At 41.1% G+C, this 17,892-nt stretch overlaps 1 protein-coding gene across 1 annotated transcript; it reads left to right on the forward strand.

Annotated features, from left to right (window-relative positions):
• Positions 1–537: 537 nt before the first annotated feature.
• On the forward strand, positions 538–1,697 carry LOC127684890 (homeobox protein DLX-4-like; the record flags this gene model as incomplete). Its single annotated transcript, XM_052181676.1, has 3 exons — positions 538–745; positions 862–1,061; positions 1,500–1,697. Coding segments are annotated over 3 exons (606 nt in total), but the record flags the coding sequence as incomplete, so codon positions are not given.
• Between the last annotated feature and the right edge of the window lie 16,195 nt (positions 1,698–17,892).

Consider the following 17,892-nt stretch of genomic DNA (forward strand, 5'->3'; position numbering starts at 1 on the left):
GATTCAGTTTCTCTGCATGCTGCAGTGCCCCTGGGAGGTCTTCAGACTTTGGTGTCAGTTGTCCATTTACTCTGTTTGCAGAATTCCTGGGTTTGTGATTTGACTTTTGTGTCAGTTGCCCTGCATGCCACAGAAATCCTGTGAAGCCTTCAGGCTTTTATTTTCATGGGCAGAGGCAGACTAGCTAGTAGTCTGTCCCAACAAAATTTCACAGCCAGAAGTGTAGGATATGGAAAATTTAAACATTGGAAATGAACATTCAATTGCCAGCTTACCTGGACTGGCAACCTCTTGTTAATACTGGAGCCAAGTGCATATTTATTTCAATACTGAGAATACTTGTAAGATTTGGAAACAGAGGCAGTTGTTCAGAAAGAATGAAGCTCCTGTCTGATTCCTGCTCTGTAACAGTCCAAACCAAATGCTGGGTAGGCAGGATGGGTAAATCAGTGCTCTCTGTACGTTTTTTGACGTGTTTTTTTTTACTAGATTCTCCAGAACATATTCCAATAGGTTCGGAACACACATAGGGCTGAAGGTCCCTCCTTGTATCCAAAATTCCAAATGCCTTCAAGTGCACCCATAGAAACCAGACCCCAAAGGCTTCAAGAGACTGCAAGGAACTTACCCTTTCAAGTTTATTACAGTCCCATATTGACCCCAACAAATCCAATGCAATCAAGTCTTTCAGTCCCTGAAAGGGACCTACATCAGCAAGAGTTCCAAGGACCATCAAGAAAATCAGGTATCCAAATGCAACTAGATCCTGTACTGGGCCCAGGTTTACCTAGTTTGAAAAAACCCTCAGGGCGTCTAAGTTATCAAATACATAATTGAAATCTTGTTTCCATGTTCTCGTAGGATCTGTGGTACTGTCAGAGAAATATGGTGACCATCAATCTGGCCCTGTGACTTCAAGAAAGGTGCGGAAGGAACGCATTGTGTACTCCAAAAAACAAAAGCACCTGCTGCAAGAATATTTTGATAAGTGTCAGTACCCAAACCAGGATCAATGTGTGAAGCTGGCAGAGTTAGTTGGTGTGACAGCGAGGGACATCAAGGTCTGCCCCTCTCTTTTCCCTCAATCCAACAGCAAAAATCTATACTTTCCCATCAGAAACTTTAATTTTGTTCTTAAATGCTTAGGGCAGTGATGACAGTTTTAGGTGGTGGATATTTATGAATCAAATGCTGGGACTCAAATTTTTATCAACCTGGTAGCAATATAGAATAGCATTGTTTCCATGCAGGGTCTCAGAAATCTAATCACCAGAGCTCCTGCTAAAATACAGGACACACTGGCTCAATCTCCCCAGTCTTATGTTGTCTGGTCATACACAATCTACTTTATTATAATATCTTAGCCATCATGAGTTTCCTGCTTCTTTGTTTCTGACATGTGAATCATTGCTATACAAACACCTTTTATCCAAAATCTTCACCTTGTGGTCCTGTTAGGGGACAACAGGCATTCTTCTGATATCTTCTTTCTTTTCCAGATCTGGTTTAAGAACAGCCGAGCTAAGTACAAGCGGATGGCTCTCCAGAATATTACAGAAGCTTTGCCAGAGACCAATGGAAGTTCAAAACCAGTTTTTGAATCAACCCACTTTCCTGGTTCCATACCTCTTGTTGCTGCTGAGAATGGAGAGCCCATGTGTTCAGGCACATTTAGTGAGGTTTCCATTCCCAAACTCAACTGCATCCAGGAATCTTCTCTGCATCATTATCAGGCCAGTGATGCAGACAGGTGTAGTCAGCAGGAAGATCTGCTTGTTGGCCATGCTCCCATTATAGATTGGGATTCTGGTCAATCAGCAGCAGTTGAAGCCCAGACTGATCTAGCAGTGACTGAATCTACAGATGTCTTAGAAGCTGCCACCCATTGCCCAGAGGAGGCTCAAGGTTCAGGTCCATCTGCAGAGGAACTCTGGCAAAGAATCCTTGACGACTTGGAGAAATCTGAGGACTGGCTTACTCCAGTGACTGAATCTACCGATGTCCTAGAAGCTGCCACCCATTGCCCAGAGGAGGCTCAAGGTTCAGGTCCATCTGCAGAGGAACTCTGGCAAAGAATCATTGACGACTTTGACATACCCGAGGACTGGCTTACTCCAGTGACTGAATCTACAGATGTCCTAGAAGCTGCCACCCATTGCCCAGAGGAGGCTCGAGGTTCAGGTCCATCTGCAGAGGAACTCTGGCAAAGAATCCTTGACGACTTTGACAAATCCGAGGACTGGCTTACTCTGGATTACACCCCAAATCCAACTTACTTCTCTCAGCTCCTTGACCATTCCAGACATTTATAGTCATGAAGAAGTGTGTTATGTACACCCTTCATCTCAGTATTTGTGGGAATTAACCAGGCCTTTCTGTAGACGTTGTGTACCACTGTGGTTTATATAGAGGGGTTGTTTCAAAGCAACTGTAAATATTCATTCTTCATTGTTACATTGTGTTCTCATGAAATAAAAGGAGAAATAGTTCCTGAAAATTATTTTATTACATATATTATCCATTTACATTCCAGTCACTACTGCATATGTCCCACTGACCTATAGTTCTTCACCCAACACAGTAGGTAAAGTTTTCCCCTAATATTTTTTAACGTTTTTTACCTTTATTACGATAGTATCACATACTATAATAGAATAGGAGATTAACTAATTCAGAAAGAAATAAATCAGGATAAAGTGTCCTTGCCATTTTTGTTTACATTAAGGATTCAAAAGTGGAACAAATTAAGACGACTAGGTAAACACCTAAAACCATGCCAACTTAGCTAAAGTTACATAATATTAGGATTCAAACCCTAATTTAGATATTACCAAATTATTCTCTAAGTAAATAAGAGACCCAAAACCTTATTGAGTATAACAACTTACACATGAAATATACAGCACTTTGATTTCTCAGGAAGCAATAGGGCAGCTCTTAGGCATTTTCTTTGTACAGTGACTAGAAAATCTTGATATGACTAGGCACCTCAGCTTTACCAGTAAGCTGATCAGATATAGCATATAGCAGTTTAATAGAGAGGTAACACTTCAGGTTTCAGAAGGCAGCAATAATTCTATTTTGGCTTTTATACTAAATGCGTATTATATTTAAGGTGACAATTGAAGCATATGATGTGAAGGTCATTAAGATTTAATGACAATCATTACAGTGTCTTGCAATGTACACACAACTGTATAATGCTTCTCTGGAATGAAAACAGTGTTGATTAATTGGATTTTACATACCCACACAGAGAAAACTTAAAAAATAACTATCAAAGGCAATGTATTATGCTGATGTACTAAATTCAAAGTATGCCACAGAACTGAAACACATGACTAACACCGTGCTTTGTTCTAGGAGAAAGCTGACCAGTTCTCAGGGAAAGCTAAGCCTACACCATTTATCCTAATAACCATGGCTTATATAAACACATCAGGTTCCCAGTAAAGAACCAAATCTAGGAATGTAAGTAAAACTTTGAGTGTTTTACATCTCTAGAACCTGGCTAAGGCTACACATCTATCTTCAAATCAGAAGCTGATATGAAATAGAGTGAGGTTCCCAGCTATGATAGAAAATAGAAAGGCTTCCAAGCACCATATTCCCTCAGGTTCCAGGAAAGCATCATGTGAGAAATAGAGAAGTAGGCAAAGAGGAAAGCTGGAAACATTCAGCTGTGATGTGATTCACTGTACAAGGCATTTAAAGTTCAGGACTGGAGTGAACCATCATGCTTTTCATAATGCTGGGAGCTATCCGTTTAATAATGTTCCCAGATAAAAGCAGGCATGATCGTGAGGGTAACCACAGTCCCAGCTTTTGACAGTCTATCTGCAGTCTGAGCATCCTTCAAGCCACTGATATTCTGTCCCTTGATCTCACAGATGTGGTTGTCAGTTAGAAGGCTATTACTGGTAGCAGAATTATCCTTCACGATGGATGAGATTTTAACACTTCTAACGATAAAGCAAATATCCAGGTGATGCACAGAGATAGCAGACACACAGAAGTGTGGAGAAGCCAGAGAGCACAGCTAGGAGAATCCCTGTTGCTCAGAGGATCATGTCAAGTACTCCCAGGCAGGAAGCGTTTGGTTTCTATCTCCAGCTGGGGACGATCCTCTCCCACAGAGTGCCATATCCTGGTTAATCAGGGAGATAGCTAACCACACAGGAGTGCAGAGAGGTTTGAGAGCACAGGGAGGACCACCCCTGCTGCTCAGAGGAACCAGCCCAAAATCCTGAGAACACAGGTACCCAGGATCAGCCTGGGACAGAAGACTTCTGATTTTTGTCTGCATCCAGATAAGATGCTGGGCCACAGAATTACATATAGAAATACCACCACAAGGAAGCTAGTCTTTCAGGAGTGCCTACCAATCTGTGTCCAAAGGTGAGGCCACCACCATTCTCAAATTTCTGGACAAAGTGGGACCTGCTAAGAACCATCAGGACACAGGAATCAAGAATCAGCTGGTGACAGGATACTTTTGATTTCTTTATGTACACCTGAGCTCACACATTATCCCAGCTCTGCATACATAAACTCCTCCTAGAGAGAATGGGTCTCCCTGGAGTTCAGATACATAGGCTAGCAGGACAGTTAAACCACAGTCAGAGACATCAAGACCAGCTAGCACCAGAGATAGCCAGATGGCAAAAATCAAATGCAAGAACACTGGCAACAAACCAAGTCAACATGGAACCATGCGAACCCAGTTCTCCCACAACAGCAAGTCCTGGATACCCCAACACACCAGAAAAACAAGATCTGGATTTAAAATTACATCTCATGATGCTGATATAGGACGTCAGAGAGGACATAAATAGTTCCCTTAAATACAAACAGGAGAACATTTGTCAACAGGTAGAAGCCCTTAAAGAGAAAACACAAAACTTTCTTAAGGAATTACAGGAAAACACACACACACACACACACACACACACACAAACCAAAGAAACAAAAAAAAAACAGGTGAAGGAATTGAACAAAACCATACAGGATCTAATAGTGGAACTAGAAACAACAAAGAAATCACAAAGGGATACAACTCTGGAGATAGAAAACCTTGGTAAGAATTCAAGAGTCATAGATACAAGCATCAGAAACAGAATAGAAGAGTTAGATGAAGGAATCTCAGATGCTGAAGATACCATAGAAAGCATTGACTCAACCATCAAGGAAAATGCAAAATGCAGAAACCGTGTAACCCAAAACATTCAGGAAATCCAGACCACAATGAGAGGAGCAAACCTAAGGACTATAGGTATAGAGGAGCATAAAGATTTACAACTTAATTGACCAGTAAATAACTTCAACAAAATTGTAGAAGAAAACTTCCCTGACGTAAAGAGAGAGATGCCTGTGACCATTCAAGAAGCCTACAGAAATCCAAACAGACTGGACAAGAACAGATATGCACTTGACAAAGAAAGACCATTCAAACCTGTAATGGAAAGGAAAACTTATCAGAATTACGCCAGACTTCTCACCAGAGACCATGAAAACAAGGAGATCTTGTGCAGATCTCATACAGATCATAAGAGAAAACAAACGCTAGCCCAGACTACTATACCCACCAAAACTCTTATCACCATATATGGAAAAACTAAGATATTCCATGATAAAACAAAATTTGCCCAATATCTTTCCACAAATCCAGCCCTACAAAGGATAATATAAAATGCCAGCACAAGGAGGGAAACTACACCTTAGAAAAAGGAAGTAATAATCTTTCAACACATCCAAAAGAGGAGAAGCACTCAAACATAAAAATTACAACAAAAATAACCGGGAGCAACAATCACTTTTCCTTAATATCTCTTAATCTCAATGAACATAATTTACCAATAAAAACATAGACTAACAGACTGGATTTGAAAACAGGATCCAGCATTTTGCTACATAGAAATCTACCTCAGTGACAAAGACAGGCACTCCAAGCTACAGGACCACATATGTAGGGACCTTGGTCAGACCTATACAAACTGCCTGATTGTTGCTTCCATCTCTGTAAATCTCTGTAAGCATAGCTTCTTTGATTTGGTGGGCTGTGTTTTCTTGGTATTTTCAACTGCTCTAACTACTGCAGTCTTTTACCCGTTCTGTGGCGCTTCCGTGGCTCTGCCTATATTTCTGCCTATGTGCCTCTGCTTTAGGTCTCATTGGTTGCTGAATGGCAGGCATCAGATTAAAATTGGGCTAGCCAGTTCTCCAGGAGTATAACAATGAGCATAGCATAGTTATGCAAGGTTCCCATTGACAAACATAACAGAGTATCATTGATAGTGTCAGGGGTTGGTTCTTGCCCATAGGATGGTTTACAATTTGTGCTGGCAATTAATTGGAAATTGCCTCAGTTTCTCCTTCATCTTTGTCTAGGCAGTGTTTCCCATTAATAAATACATCCATTTTATGTTCTCAACACTACCTAACTCTCAACATTACCTGACAGTCACTACTCTATTCCCTTTCTCTCATAGGGTTTTCCCATGGGTCTACCTTGAACCTAATGCATCAAGTCTCTGTAGGATCAGGTGCATCCTCTCCTTTTGAGGCCACTCAAGGCAGCCTAGGTAGAAGAATGGCTCCAGAGACAGCCATTAGCTTCCAATCTAGTTATTGGGGGACCCACATGAAGAGTGAGGTGCACATCTGCTAAATATATTATGGGGGCCTAAGTTCAACCCATGTGTGTGTGTGTGTGTGTGTGTGTGTGTGTGGTCTTTTGTTGGCTACTGAGTCTGTGAGAGCTCCCAAGAGGGCTGGTCCCAGGTTTTGCCATTCTTCTCCAACATCCACTCTGCTGATTTTATAGGTGTGTGCCAAATGAGTCTGTTACTCTCAGTTTCTTTTCCTAACTAATGTGCAGTTAATTTTTCTTTAAATAAAAGTACTTTCTTTTCTTTATTTGATATATTTTCATTTTCATTTCAAATGATTTCCCCTTTTCTAGACCCCCAAACCCCGAAAGTCCATCAGCCCCCTTCCCTCCCCCTGTTCTCTCCCCCCACCCCTTCCCAATTCCCTGTTCTGGTTTGTGCTATAATGCTTGACTTAGTCTTTCCAGAACTGGGGGCCACTCCTCTGTTCTTCTTGTACCTCATTTGATGTGTGGATTATGTTTTTGGTATTCCAGTTTTCTAGGTTAATATCCACTTATTAGTGAGTGCATACCATGATTCATTTTTTGAGTCTGGGTTACCTCACTTAGTATGATGTTCTCCAGCTCCATCCATTTGCCTAAGAATTTCATGAATTCATTGTTTCTAATGGCTGAATAGTACTCCACTGTGTATATATACCACATTTTTTTGCATCCACTCTTCTGTTGAGGGATACCTGGGTTCTTTCCAGCTTCTGGCAATTATAAATAGGGCTGCTATGAACATAGTGGAACATGTATCCTTATTACATGCTGGGGAAATCTTCTGGATATATGCCCAGGAGTGGTATAGCAGGATCTTCTGGAAGTGAGGTGCCCAGTTTTCTGAGGAACTGCCAGACTGACTTCTAGAGTGGTTGTACCAATTTGCAACCCCACAAGCAGTGGAGGAGTGTTCCTCTTTCTCCACATCCTCGCCTACATCTGCTTCTCCTGAATATTTAATCTTAGCCATTCTTACTGGTGTAAGGTGAAATCTCAGGGTTCTTTTGATTTGCATTTATAAAAGTGCTTTCTTGAGTACAGTTTGATCTGTCTCTTTTATTTGAGACAGTTTTTTATTCTGTAACAGCCATGGTAGTCCTGTGACTTACTCTGTAGTCAAGGCTGGTCTGGAACTCACAGAGATCTACCTGCTTTGGTGTTCCAAGTGTTGGGCTTAAGGAGTGCACCACCATATCTAACTTGAATTTAATTGAATGTGATCTCTTCTACTACATACCATTGCAAAATATCAAAACTCTTAGCATTATGGAACTAGAGCTGGATTTAACTGAGGGTTACTTATTGTGGAGATGGAGTGATGGCTCAGTGAGTCAGAGCAATAGTTGCTTCATCAGGAAAGCCTGGTTTAGTTCCCAACCTCCACTATGTGGCTCAGAACCATCCATTGGGAATTGTATTCCTTTGGAGTCTTAGCCCTCCTTCTGTCTGTTGGGTTCCAGGCATGCTTGCACATTACTGACACGTGTTCATGTATACACCTACATTTACAACAAAAGAAAAGATTGCTTGTTGATCTTGATTCTTGAAATTTGGTTCCTAATTGGTCTGGTATCCCATATATGCTATAACTCCAGACGCAGGGGCTCTGAATCCCTTTTTGAGGCACAGGGACCGCACACATGAGACATGAACACTCACAGAAAACTGAACAAAATGCAAATGAACTTGTAGAAAATGAATTAAGTTGGGTGTGGTAGGGCTCACTTTTGTTGTTGTTGTTTTTTGAGACAGTTTTTCTCTGTGTAGCTCTGGCTGCCCTGGAACTCAGTCTTTAGACCAGACTGGCCTGGAACTGAGAAATCTGCCTGCCTCTGCCTTCCAAGTTTTGGGAATAAAGGAGTGCACCACCCCCGTCAGGCTGGAAGGGCTCACTTTTAATGCCATGAATTGTGATGGAAGGATTCTATTCTCCAGGGCATCCTGTTCTTTGTTCCCAAAGCCTGTTTAGAAAAATTAATCCAGGGGTGGTGTTACATGCCTTTATGGTCAGTATTTGGAGGCAGAGTCAAACTCTGAGTGAGTTTGAGACTATTCCAGAATATCCAGGGATATGAAGAGTGATGATGTCACCCGAAGTAAATATTCATTAGGTAGTATTAAATCAGATTGTAGGTAAAATAGTGTTAATTATTTTCTGAAAGGAATTTTTATAATTACTCTTGGCAGAACAGCTAGTACAATGACAGTTGTTTTGTTTTTCCATTACAAAGATTTATTCATCTTATTTTATTTTGGATTTTTTTGTTTTGTTTTTGGAGACAGGGTTTCTCTGTGTAACACTGGCTGTCCTGGCAATCAATCTGTAGACCAGGCTGGCCTTGAATTAAGAAATCTCTCTGCCTCTGGCTCCCAAGTGCTGGGATTGAAGGCATGTGCCACCACCTCCTGGCATTATTTTTGATTTCTTAACATAGGGCCTTTGTACGTAGTTCTAACTCTCCTGGAAGTGCTTATGTAAACAAGACTGCCTTCCACAAATGGAGATCCTCATCCATTTGCTTTGCAGGTAATGGGATTGAAAGGCTCTGTTATGATGCCCAGCCTTACTTCATTTTTACATGTTGTAATGGATGGGTTAGTGTGTGAACTTGACACATTCTTTCACAGAGAAAGGAGCTTCAGTTGGGGAAATGCCTCCATGAGATTCAGCTGTGGGGTATTTTCTCAATTAGTGATCAAGGGGAGAGGGCCCCTCCTGGGTGGTACACTCATTTAATCCCTGTCATTGGGAGGCAGAGGCAGGCAGATTGCTGAGTTTTCTGAGGCCACCCAGGTTTGCAGGGTAGGTTCCAGGACTGCCAGGGCTACACAGAGAAACCCTGTCACAAACAAACAAACAAACAAACAAAGAAACAAGTAGTCCATAATCATAATCTTCCTTATGAAGCCAAAATGTCCAAGTCCTTCCCTTAATCCAGCCTTCTCTAACATTTTTTCCAGACACTGGAATTGGGTTACAGAGAAAACTAACCAAGGATGCTACTCCTTTCCAGGTTCCAGACATCGCAGCTTTGGCACAACTAAAACCCTGAAGAAACAATGTCCATTGCCGTTATAACTAGAACTAGATAGGCCAGAATTTGTTGAAATCCTAGCAACTGTAATTAAATCTCTTTGGGGCTTCCAGTAAACATTCCTTGTGGTCTCACATTTCCAAACAGCACAGAAAATAATCTTCTGCACCACCCAACTATGACCATGGGATCTAGTCCTGCCATCTCAAGGACACATGTGAAAAGAACAAATGCTTAAATGGTCTCTAAGCACTGGATGTCTACATCCCACCTTTCAGATAAAACCTTCACATGACCAAGGATTTGTGGAGCAGGACTCTTTTCCATCATACTCAAGTGAACCTCCAAGGGGTAATTGCTTAGTTAAGTGCCTAAACTGGGAGCTGACAAAGATCCAAACAAGATCAAGCCTCCTGGTGTAAGGAGGGTGGCTTTGAGAATTGATAGAAAACACCTGCTATCCAGTAAGGGCAAAGACTACACTTCAGGTTAATTTAGATGGCTCATAGGGATCCTGAGATGCCTTCATCATTAGTATCATAATCTTTAGAAGGCTCAGGATCTGTGTCCACTTGGCGAAACAATCTTTTCAGTAGTCATTGATCTCCAATTCCTTTATGTGTAAAAACACAAACAGGATCTCATTCCCGTATTAAAACAGGGTTGGGTCCATTCCAAAGTATTAGTTAAAGGATCTCAACATTTAACCATGGCATATGAGCTGGAAGTGTCTGGATGCCAGCGATGATCTGCTGCAGACTGACCTTTAGCATCAGTTTACAAAACAATAAAACAAATAATGCAAAAGCGAGATGTGCTTTTGGTGACCTTGGAAGTTAAAACTCACTCTGTTTTGTTTTCTAAAGCTAATTTTTCAGATACATTCAACAATTCCTTGTCCCATTGGATCATGAGGAATTTCAGTTTTATGTTCAATTCCAAATTCCTTGCAAAATTGTTCAAAGCTGTTTCCAGTGTATGCAGGCCCATTATCTGTCTTGCCAACTTTAGGCAGTCCCTTAGCAGTAAAAGCCTGTAAACAATGAACAATAAACTTTCTAGAAGGTTCTCCTCTTAAAGCAGTTGCAACTAGAAATCCTGAAAAGCTGTCAATAGTCATATGTGCTAAGAGAAAAACTCATATAGTTAAGTGCCTCCAACAAGGAAATGGAGAGAGCTTACATTAGCAGCTTGACAGAACATCTGAAAGCTCTACAACCAAATGAAACAAATACATCCAAGAGGAATACATGGCAGGGAATAAACAAATTCAAGGCCAAAATCAACAAAGTAGAAACAAAAAGAATTATACAAAGAATCAACAAAACCAAGAGTTGGTTCTTTGAGAAAATCAACAAGATAGATAAACACTTAGCAGACTAACAAGAAGGAATAGAGGAAACACGCAAATTAATAAAATTGGAATGAAAAGGGAGATATAACAACAGAAACTGCAGAAATTCCAAATATCATCAGATCCTACTACAAAAGCTTATACTCAACAAAATTGGGAAATCTGGATGAAATGGACAGTTTTGTAGACACATGCCAGCTGCCAATGTTAAAACCTGATCAGATAAACCATCAAAATAGTCCCATAACACGTGAGGAAATAGATTCAGTTATTAACAGTCTTCCCAAAACACCACCATCACCACCACAACCACAACCACCACCACCACCACCACCACCACCAAAAACAACAACAACAACAACAACAACAACAACAACAACAACAACAACAAAAACACAGGACCAGATGTGTTTGTTGGGAATTCTATCAGTTCTTCAAAGAAGACCTACTACAGATACTTTTCAAACTATTCCACAAATCAGAAACCCGAGGTATCCTTCACAATTCATTATATGAAGCCACGGTATTGCTTATACATAAACCAAACAAAGATTAAACAAGGAAAGAGAATTCCAGACCAATTTCCCTTGAGAACAGTGATCCAAAACTACTCAATAAAATTCTTGCTGACCGAATCCAAGAACACATCAAAACAGTAATTCACCAGGATCAAATAGGCTTCATCCCAGCAATGCAAGTGTGGTTCAATATATAGAAATCTTTCAATGTAATCCACTAAATAAAGAAACTCGAAAAAAAATACCCCACAAGATCATTTAGTTAGATGCTGAGAAAGCATTTGACAAAATTCACTATCCCTTCATGTTAAAAGTCTTGGAATGATCAGGAATTCAAGGCCTATACCAAAACATAGTAAAAGCAATATACAGCAAACCAGAAGCCAACATCAAACTAAATAGAGGAAATTTGAAGTAATCCTACTAAAATTATGGTCCAGAAAATGTTGCCCACTCTTTCCCTATTTATTCAATATAGTACTTGAAGATCTATCTAGAGCATTTAGAGAACAAAAGGAGGTACAGTTTGTAACACTTGTCAAAATGTTACAAACTGGAAAGGAGGTAGTCAAAACATCACTATTTGCAGATGATATGATAGTATACTTATGCAACCGACTAAACAACACTAGAGAACTCCTACAACTAAGAAACAATTTCTGCCATGTGGCTGGATGTAAAATTAACTCAATCAAATCAGTAGCCTTCCTCTACTCAAAGGATAAATAAGCTGAGAAAGAAAATAGGGTAATGACACCCTTTACCATAGTCACATATAACATTACATATCTTGGTGTCACTCTAAGTATGCAAGTGAAAAATTTGTATGACAAGAATTTCAAGTCTCTGAAGAAAGAAATCAAAGCAGATCTCAGAATATGGAAAGATCTCTTTCATGATCATGGATTGGCAGAATTATGGTAGTAAAAATGGCCACCTTGCCAAAAGCAAACTACAGATTCAATGCACTCCCAGTCAAAACTATATAACCAAGACATGCAGAACATATTTATACCTTAAAAACCAGACAGAAACAAAAGTAAGATGGCTACACACATTAAATTATTTAAACCAGACCAAAGGCCTGGTGTGGAAGGCATTCTCTTGGAGACATGGGATTAGGAATGTGATGAAAAATTGTGGGAGGGAGGTCTGGGAGGAAAGTAACAGCTGAACTGGGAAGTAATAAAAGTAAAATATAAAATGTAAAGAAATAAAGGATTACAAACCAAAAAATTTAAATTCATGGGTTCTATAAAATGAGGCTACACCTGGAGTAGCATCAAAGGGTGGGAGAGAATAATGGATTTGAATATTGCAAGTAGGAGGAGCCAAAGGGTGGGAGGGGCTTTGAATTCCAGGTTAGGAGAGATATATAAGGGCAGGTCTTCTAAGGAGAATTCAAAGACAGAGGACTGAGCAGGTTACAGGAACCCTCTTCATTCCTGGTGAATTGGTGAGTTGCATGAAATGTCTAAGGTTGCTATGTAAAGGGGATATCAAGTTGGGGAAAATTTGGGAGACAGTGGAGGAGGATTTTTGGTGATTTTTTTAGCCTGTATGGGTGTTTGATTGGTGAAGTATAAAATATGCCCTGTATACATGCAGAAGATGTTATTTAAATTTAGTAGATGGTTCAAGTCTATCCCATAAATGTGAACAGTGCAGAGCAGTGATTTGCCCTGATCGGGGCACTCTATGGATGAGCTTTCAAGAGACCTCAAGGGGCTCTATTCTTCATTCTAAGCACAAGATTGAATCCTGGGCTGTTCAGAAAGCCTGGATCAATAGATAGTGAGGCCTGTCTATAGGACAAAGGAAAGAACTGACAATGGGATCTCAAGTGACCTTGGGACCAATTGAGGCTCCAGATTGCCTAGATAAGGCATAGTAGTGGCATTCTGACTCAAAAGTGTGACATCTTGGATGGTGTTTGGCTGAGCAGGCCCCCTTCATCTAAAATCTGTAACCATTTTAGATGCATGGACCACACCTTTAATCCCAGGACTCGGAAACTAATGGCAAGTGGGTTTTTGTAATTGTGAGCCCTGGCTTGCATGTATAGTGTGAATCAGGAAGTCAGGGGCATGCACATGGAACCTGTCTCAGTCTCAGAAGAGAAAGTTTGGAGAAATAAATAGGTGTTAGTGGTGGCCGGAAATGTGCATGTCCTCTTGGCAGCAGCATGAGAAGAGACGCATTTTTTGAGATTGCTCCTAGAGAGTAAGGAAAATTTTTATTTTCTCGATGGAGCCCATGTTAGGAGGAAATCCTACAGGATGGCTCAGTTCTTTGTTACACACCTTTAGTCTTAGCCCTGCTTGGGAAGTAACAGTTAGGCTGATCCTTCTGAATTCTGTTTCAGCCTTGTGTTCTGTTTGACTCACATACAGCATAGTTCATTTAGCGAAACTCAGTCACAAAAGAAAAGAGTACAAAAAAAAGTCTATGATCTGGCCATATTTCCATTAGATATTAAGTTGTGGCTACAGACTGGATGTTACAACAGGGTGTGTATAGCTGCTGGATTCTAGAGGATGAAAGGAGGAGCCTGTGGGAGGGTTCTTGATAGGGAGATTCAATTAAGGCTAAGTCCTTGGTATAGCACTTCAATATCAGGGGATCTGGCTTAGGTGTATGTGCCTTCTGACATCCAGAGTAATTAGATCATCAATGCTCTTGTTTAGAATACGGGAGTGGAAAGGGTCCATGGAAATGGGACATGTTCCATTGCCCTTGATTCTTTATTTTGTCACAGGGTGTCATACTGCAAGGAGGAGAAACTGGGATCATGTTTTTCCAATTATGATAATATTCCTTTGTTTAAAAAATATTTAATCTTTTTTACAATCCAGATTTTATCCCCCTTCTGGTCCTCCCACGGAAAGTTCCACATCCTGTAAGTCTAGTTTCCTTCTCAGGGAGAATGTCTTCAACCCACCCCCTACCTATAAGAACTCCCTGCCCACTTCGGGCCTCCAGTCTTTTTAGGGATAGGTACATCTTTTCTGAGGGAGTACAGTCCCACAGTTTTCGGCTGAGTATGTGTTGGGGGCCTCATATCAGCTGGTGTACGCTTAATTGGTGGTTGTCTTGTTTCTGAGAGATCTTGGGGGGTCCAGGTTAGTTGAGACTGTTGCTTTCTTTCTTCTATGTCTTGTATTCTCCTGGTAATGATTAATTATCCCAGATCTCATTCCTTGGTTTTCAATTTCCAGGGTTGCCTATATTTGTCTTTGTTATATCTACTTCCAATTCTAGGTCTTGGACTGCATTAATAAAAACTTTCACTTTTCTGATTGTATCTTCCTGTATTGCTTATGGGATTTATGTGTTTCCTCTCTAAGTGCTTCTACCTGTTCACTTGCGTTTTCTTATATTTCTTTATGTGAGTTATTTATATCTCTTTAAAAGGATTCTATTATCATTAAGATAAGATTTTAGGTCATCTTCCTGACTTTCAAGTGCATTTGTCTATCCAGGGCTTGCTGTGGTGGGAGAAGTAGTTTCTGATAATGCCAAAGTTTACTGGCTTCTGTTTCTCATGGTCTTGCTCTTGCCTCTTGTCATATGGTTATAGGGAGTTTTTTTCTGGTTGGGGTGTTTCTGTTTGGGAGTTTTCTTTTTTGTCCCTAGGTTGACTCAAGTCTCATGGTAGGCCAGTTGCCTTGGATGTGGCAAACCTCCTGTGGGATCTTCTGACTGTGGAACCTTCAGAGGTGCATGTACACTGGTGACTTGTTGCCCTGGTGGCCGTGTGTCTTCAGGGAGGCCTTCTTGAAGACCTTTGAATTGTGGGTTCTTTAGAGAGGCAGAGAAGCTGGAGATATGTTGCCCTGGCTGTGACACATCTACTGGGATGCCTTCATACTGTTTACTCTTGAGAGGATTTGTCAAGCTGTTGTCCTATGTTTCGCTGTTACCCAGGGAAGCATAAGTACTGTAGGTTTTGTTTCCCTGCATGCAAAAGAATTCCCGACAGGCTTTCAGACTGTCGATTCAGTTTCTCTGCATGCTGCAGTGCCCCTGGGAGGTCTTCAGACTTTGGTGTCAGTTGTCCATTTACTCTGTTTGCAGAATTCCTGGGTTTGAGATTTGACTTTTGTGTCAGTTGCCCTGCATGCCACAGAAATCCTGTGAAGCCTTCAGGCTTTTATTTTCATGGGCAGAGGCAGACTAGCTAGTAGTCTGTCCCAACAAAATTTCACAGCCAGAAGTGTAGGATATGGAAAATTTAAACATTGGAAATGAACATTCAATTGCCAGCTTACCTGGACTGGCAACCTCTTGTTAATACTGGAACCAAGTGCATATTTATTTCAATACTGAGAATACTTGTAAGATTTGGAAACAGAGGCAGTTGTTCAGAAAGAATGAAGCTCCTGTCTGATTCCTGCTCTGTAACAGTCCAAACCAAATGCTGGGTAGGCAGGATGGGTAAATCAGTGCTCTCTGTACGTTTTTTGACGTGTTTTCTTTTACTAGATTCTCCAGAACATATTCCAATAGGTTCGGAACACACATAGGGCTGAAGGTCCCTCCTTGTATCCAAAATTCCAAATGCCTTCAAGTGCACCCATAGAAACCAGACCCCAAAGGCTTCAAGAGACTGCAAGGAACTTACCCTTTCAAGTTTATTACAGTCCCATATTGACCCCAACAAATCCAATGCAATCAAGTCTTTCAGTCCCTGAAAGGGACCTACATCAGCAAGAGTTCCAAGGACCATCAAGAAAATCAGGTATCCAAATGCAACTAGATCCTGTACTGGGCCCAGGTTTACCTACTTTGAAAAAACCCTCAGGGCGTCTAAGTTATCAAATACATAATTGAAATCTTGTTTCCATGTTCTCATAGGATCTGTGGTACTGTCAGAGAAATATGGTGACCATCAATCTGGCCCTGTGACTTCAAGAAAGGTGCGGAAGGAACGCATTGTGTACTCCATAAAACAAAAGCACCTGCTGCAAGAACATTTTGATAAGTGTCAGTACCCAAATCAGGATCAATGTGTGAAGCTGGCAGAGTTAGTTGGTGTGACAGCGAGGGTCATCAAGGTCTGCCCCTCTCTTTTCCCTCAATCCAACAGCAAAAATCTACACTTTCCCATCAGAAACTTTAATTTTGTTCTTAAATGCTTAGGGCAGTGATGACAGTTTTAGGTGGTGGATATTTATGAATCAAATGCTGGGACTCAAATTTTTATCAACCTGGTAGCAATATAGAATAGCATTGTTTCCATGCAGGGTCTCAGAAATCTAATCACCCGAGCTCCTGCTAAAATACAGGACACACTGGCTCAATCTCCCCAGTCTTATGTTGTCTGGTCATACACAATCTACTTTATTATAATATCTTAGCCATCTTCAGTTTCCTGCTTCTTTGTTTCTGACATGTGAATCATTGCTATACAAACACCTTTTATCCAAAATCTTCACCTTGTGGTCCTGTTAGGGGACAACAGGCATTCTTCTGATATCTTCTTTCTTTTCCAGATCTGGTTTAAGAACAGCCGAGCTAAGTACAAGCAGATGGCTCTCCAGAATATTACAGAAGCTTTGCCAGAGACCAATGGAAGTTCAAAACCAGTTTTTGAATCAACCCACTTTCCTGGTTCCATACCTCTTGTTGCTGCTGAGAATGGAGAGCCCATGTGTTCAGGCACATTTAGTGAGGTTTCCATTCCCAAACTCAACTGCATCCAGGAATCTTCTCTGCATCATTATCAGGCCAGTGATGCAGACAGGTGTAGTCAGCAGGAAGATCTGCTTGTTGGCCATGCTCCCATTATAGATTGGGATTCTGGTCAATCAGCAGCAGTTGAAGCCCAGACTGATCTAGCAGTGACTGAATCTACAGATGTCCTAGAAGCTGCCACCCATTGCCCAGAGGAGGCTCAAGGTTCAGGTCCATCTGCAGAGGAACTCTGGCAAAGAATCCTTGACGACTTGGAGAAATCCGAGGACTGGCTTACTCCAGTGACTGAATCTACAGATGTCCTAGAAGCTGCCACCCATTGCCCAGAGGAGGCTCAAGGTTCAGGTCATCTGCAGAGGAACTCTGGCAAAGAATCATTGACGACTTTGACATACCCGAGGACTGGCTTACTCCAGTGACTGAATCTACAGATGTCCTAGAAGCTGCCACCCATTGCCCAGAGGAGGCTCGAGGTTCAGGTCCATCTGCAGAGGAACTCTGGCAAAGAATCCTTGACGACTTTGACAAATCCGAGGACTGGCTTACTCTGGATTACACCCCAAATCCAACTTACTTCTCTCAGCTCCTTGACCATTCCAGACATTTATAGTCATGAAGAAGTGTGTTATGTAC

The sequence above is a fragment of the Apodemus sylvaticus genome, chromosome 1, assembly GCF_947179515.1.
Source record: "Apodemus sylvaticus chromosome 1, mApoSyl1.1, whole genome shotgun sequence".
NCBI classification, from domain to species: domain Eukaryota; kingdom Metazoa; phylum Chordata; class Mammalia; order Rodentia; family Muridae; genus Apodemus; species Apodemus sylvaticus.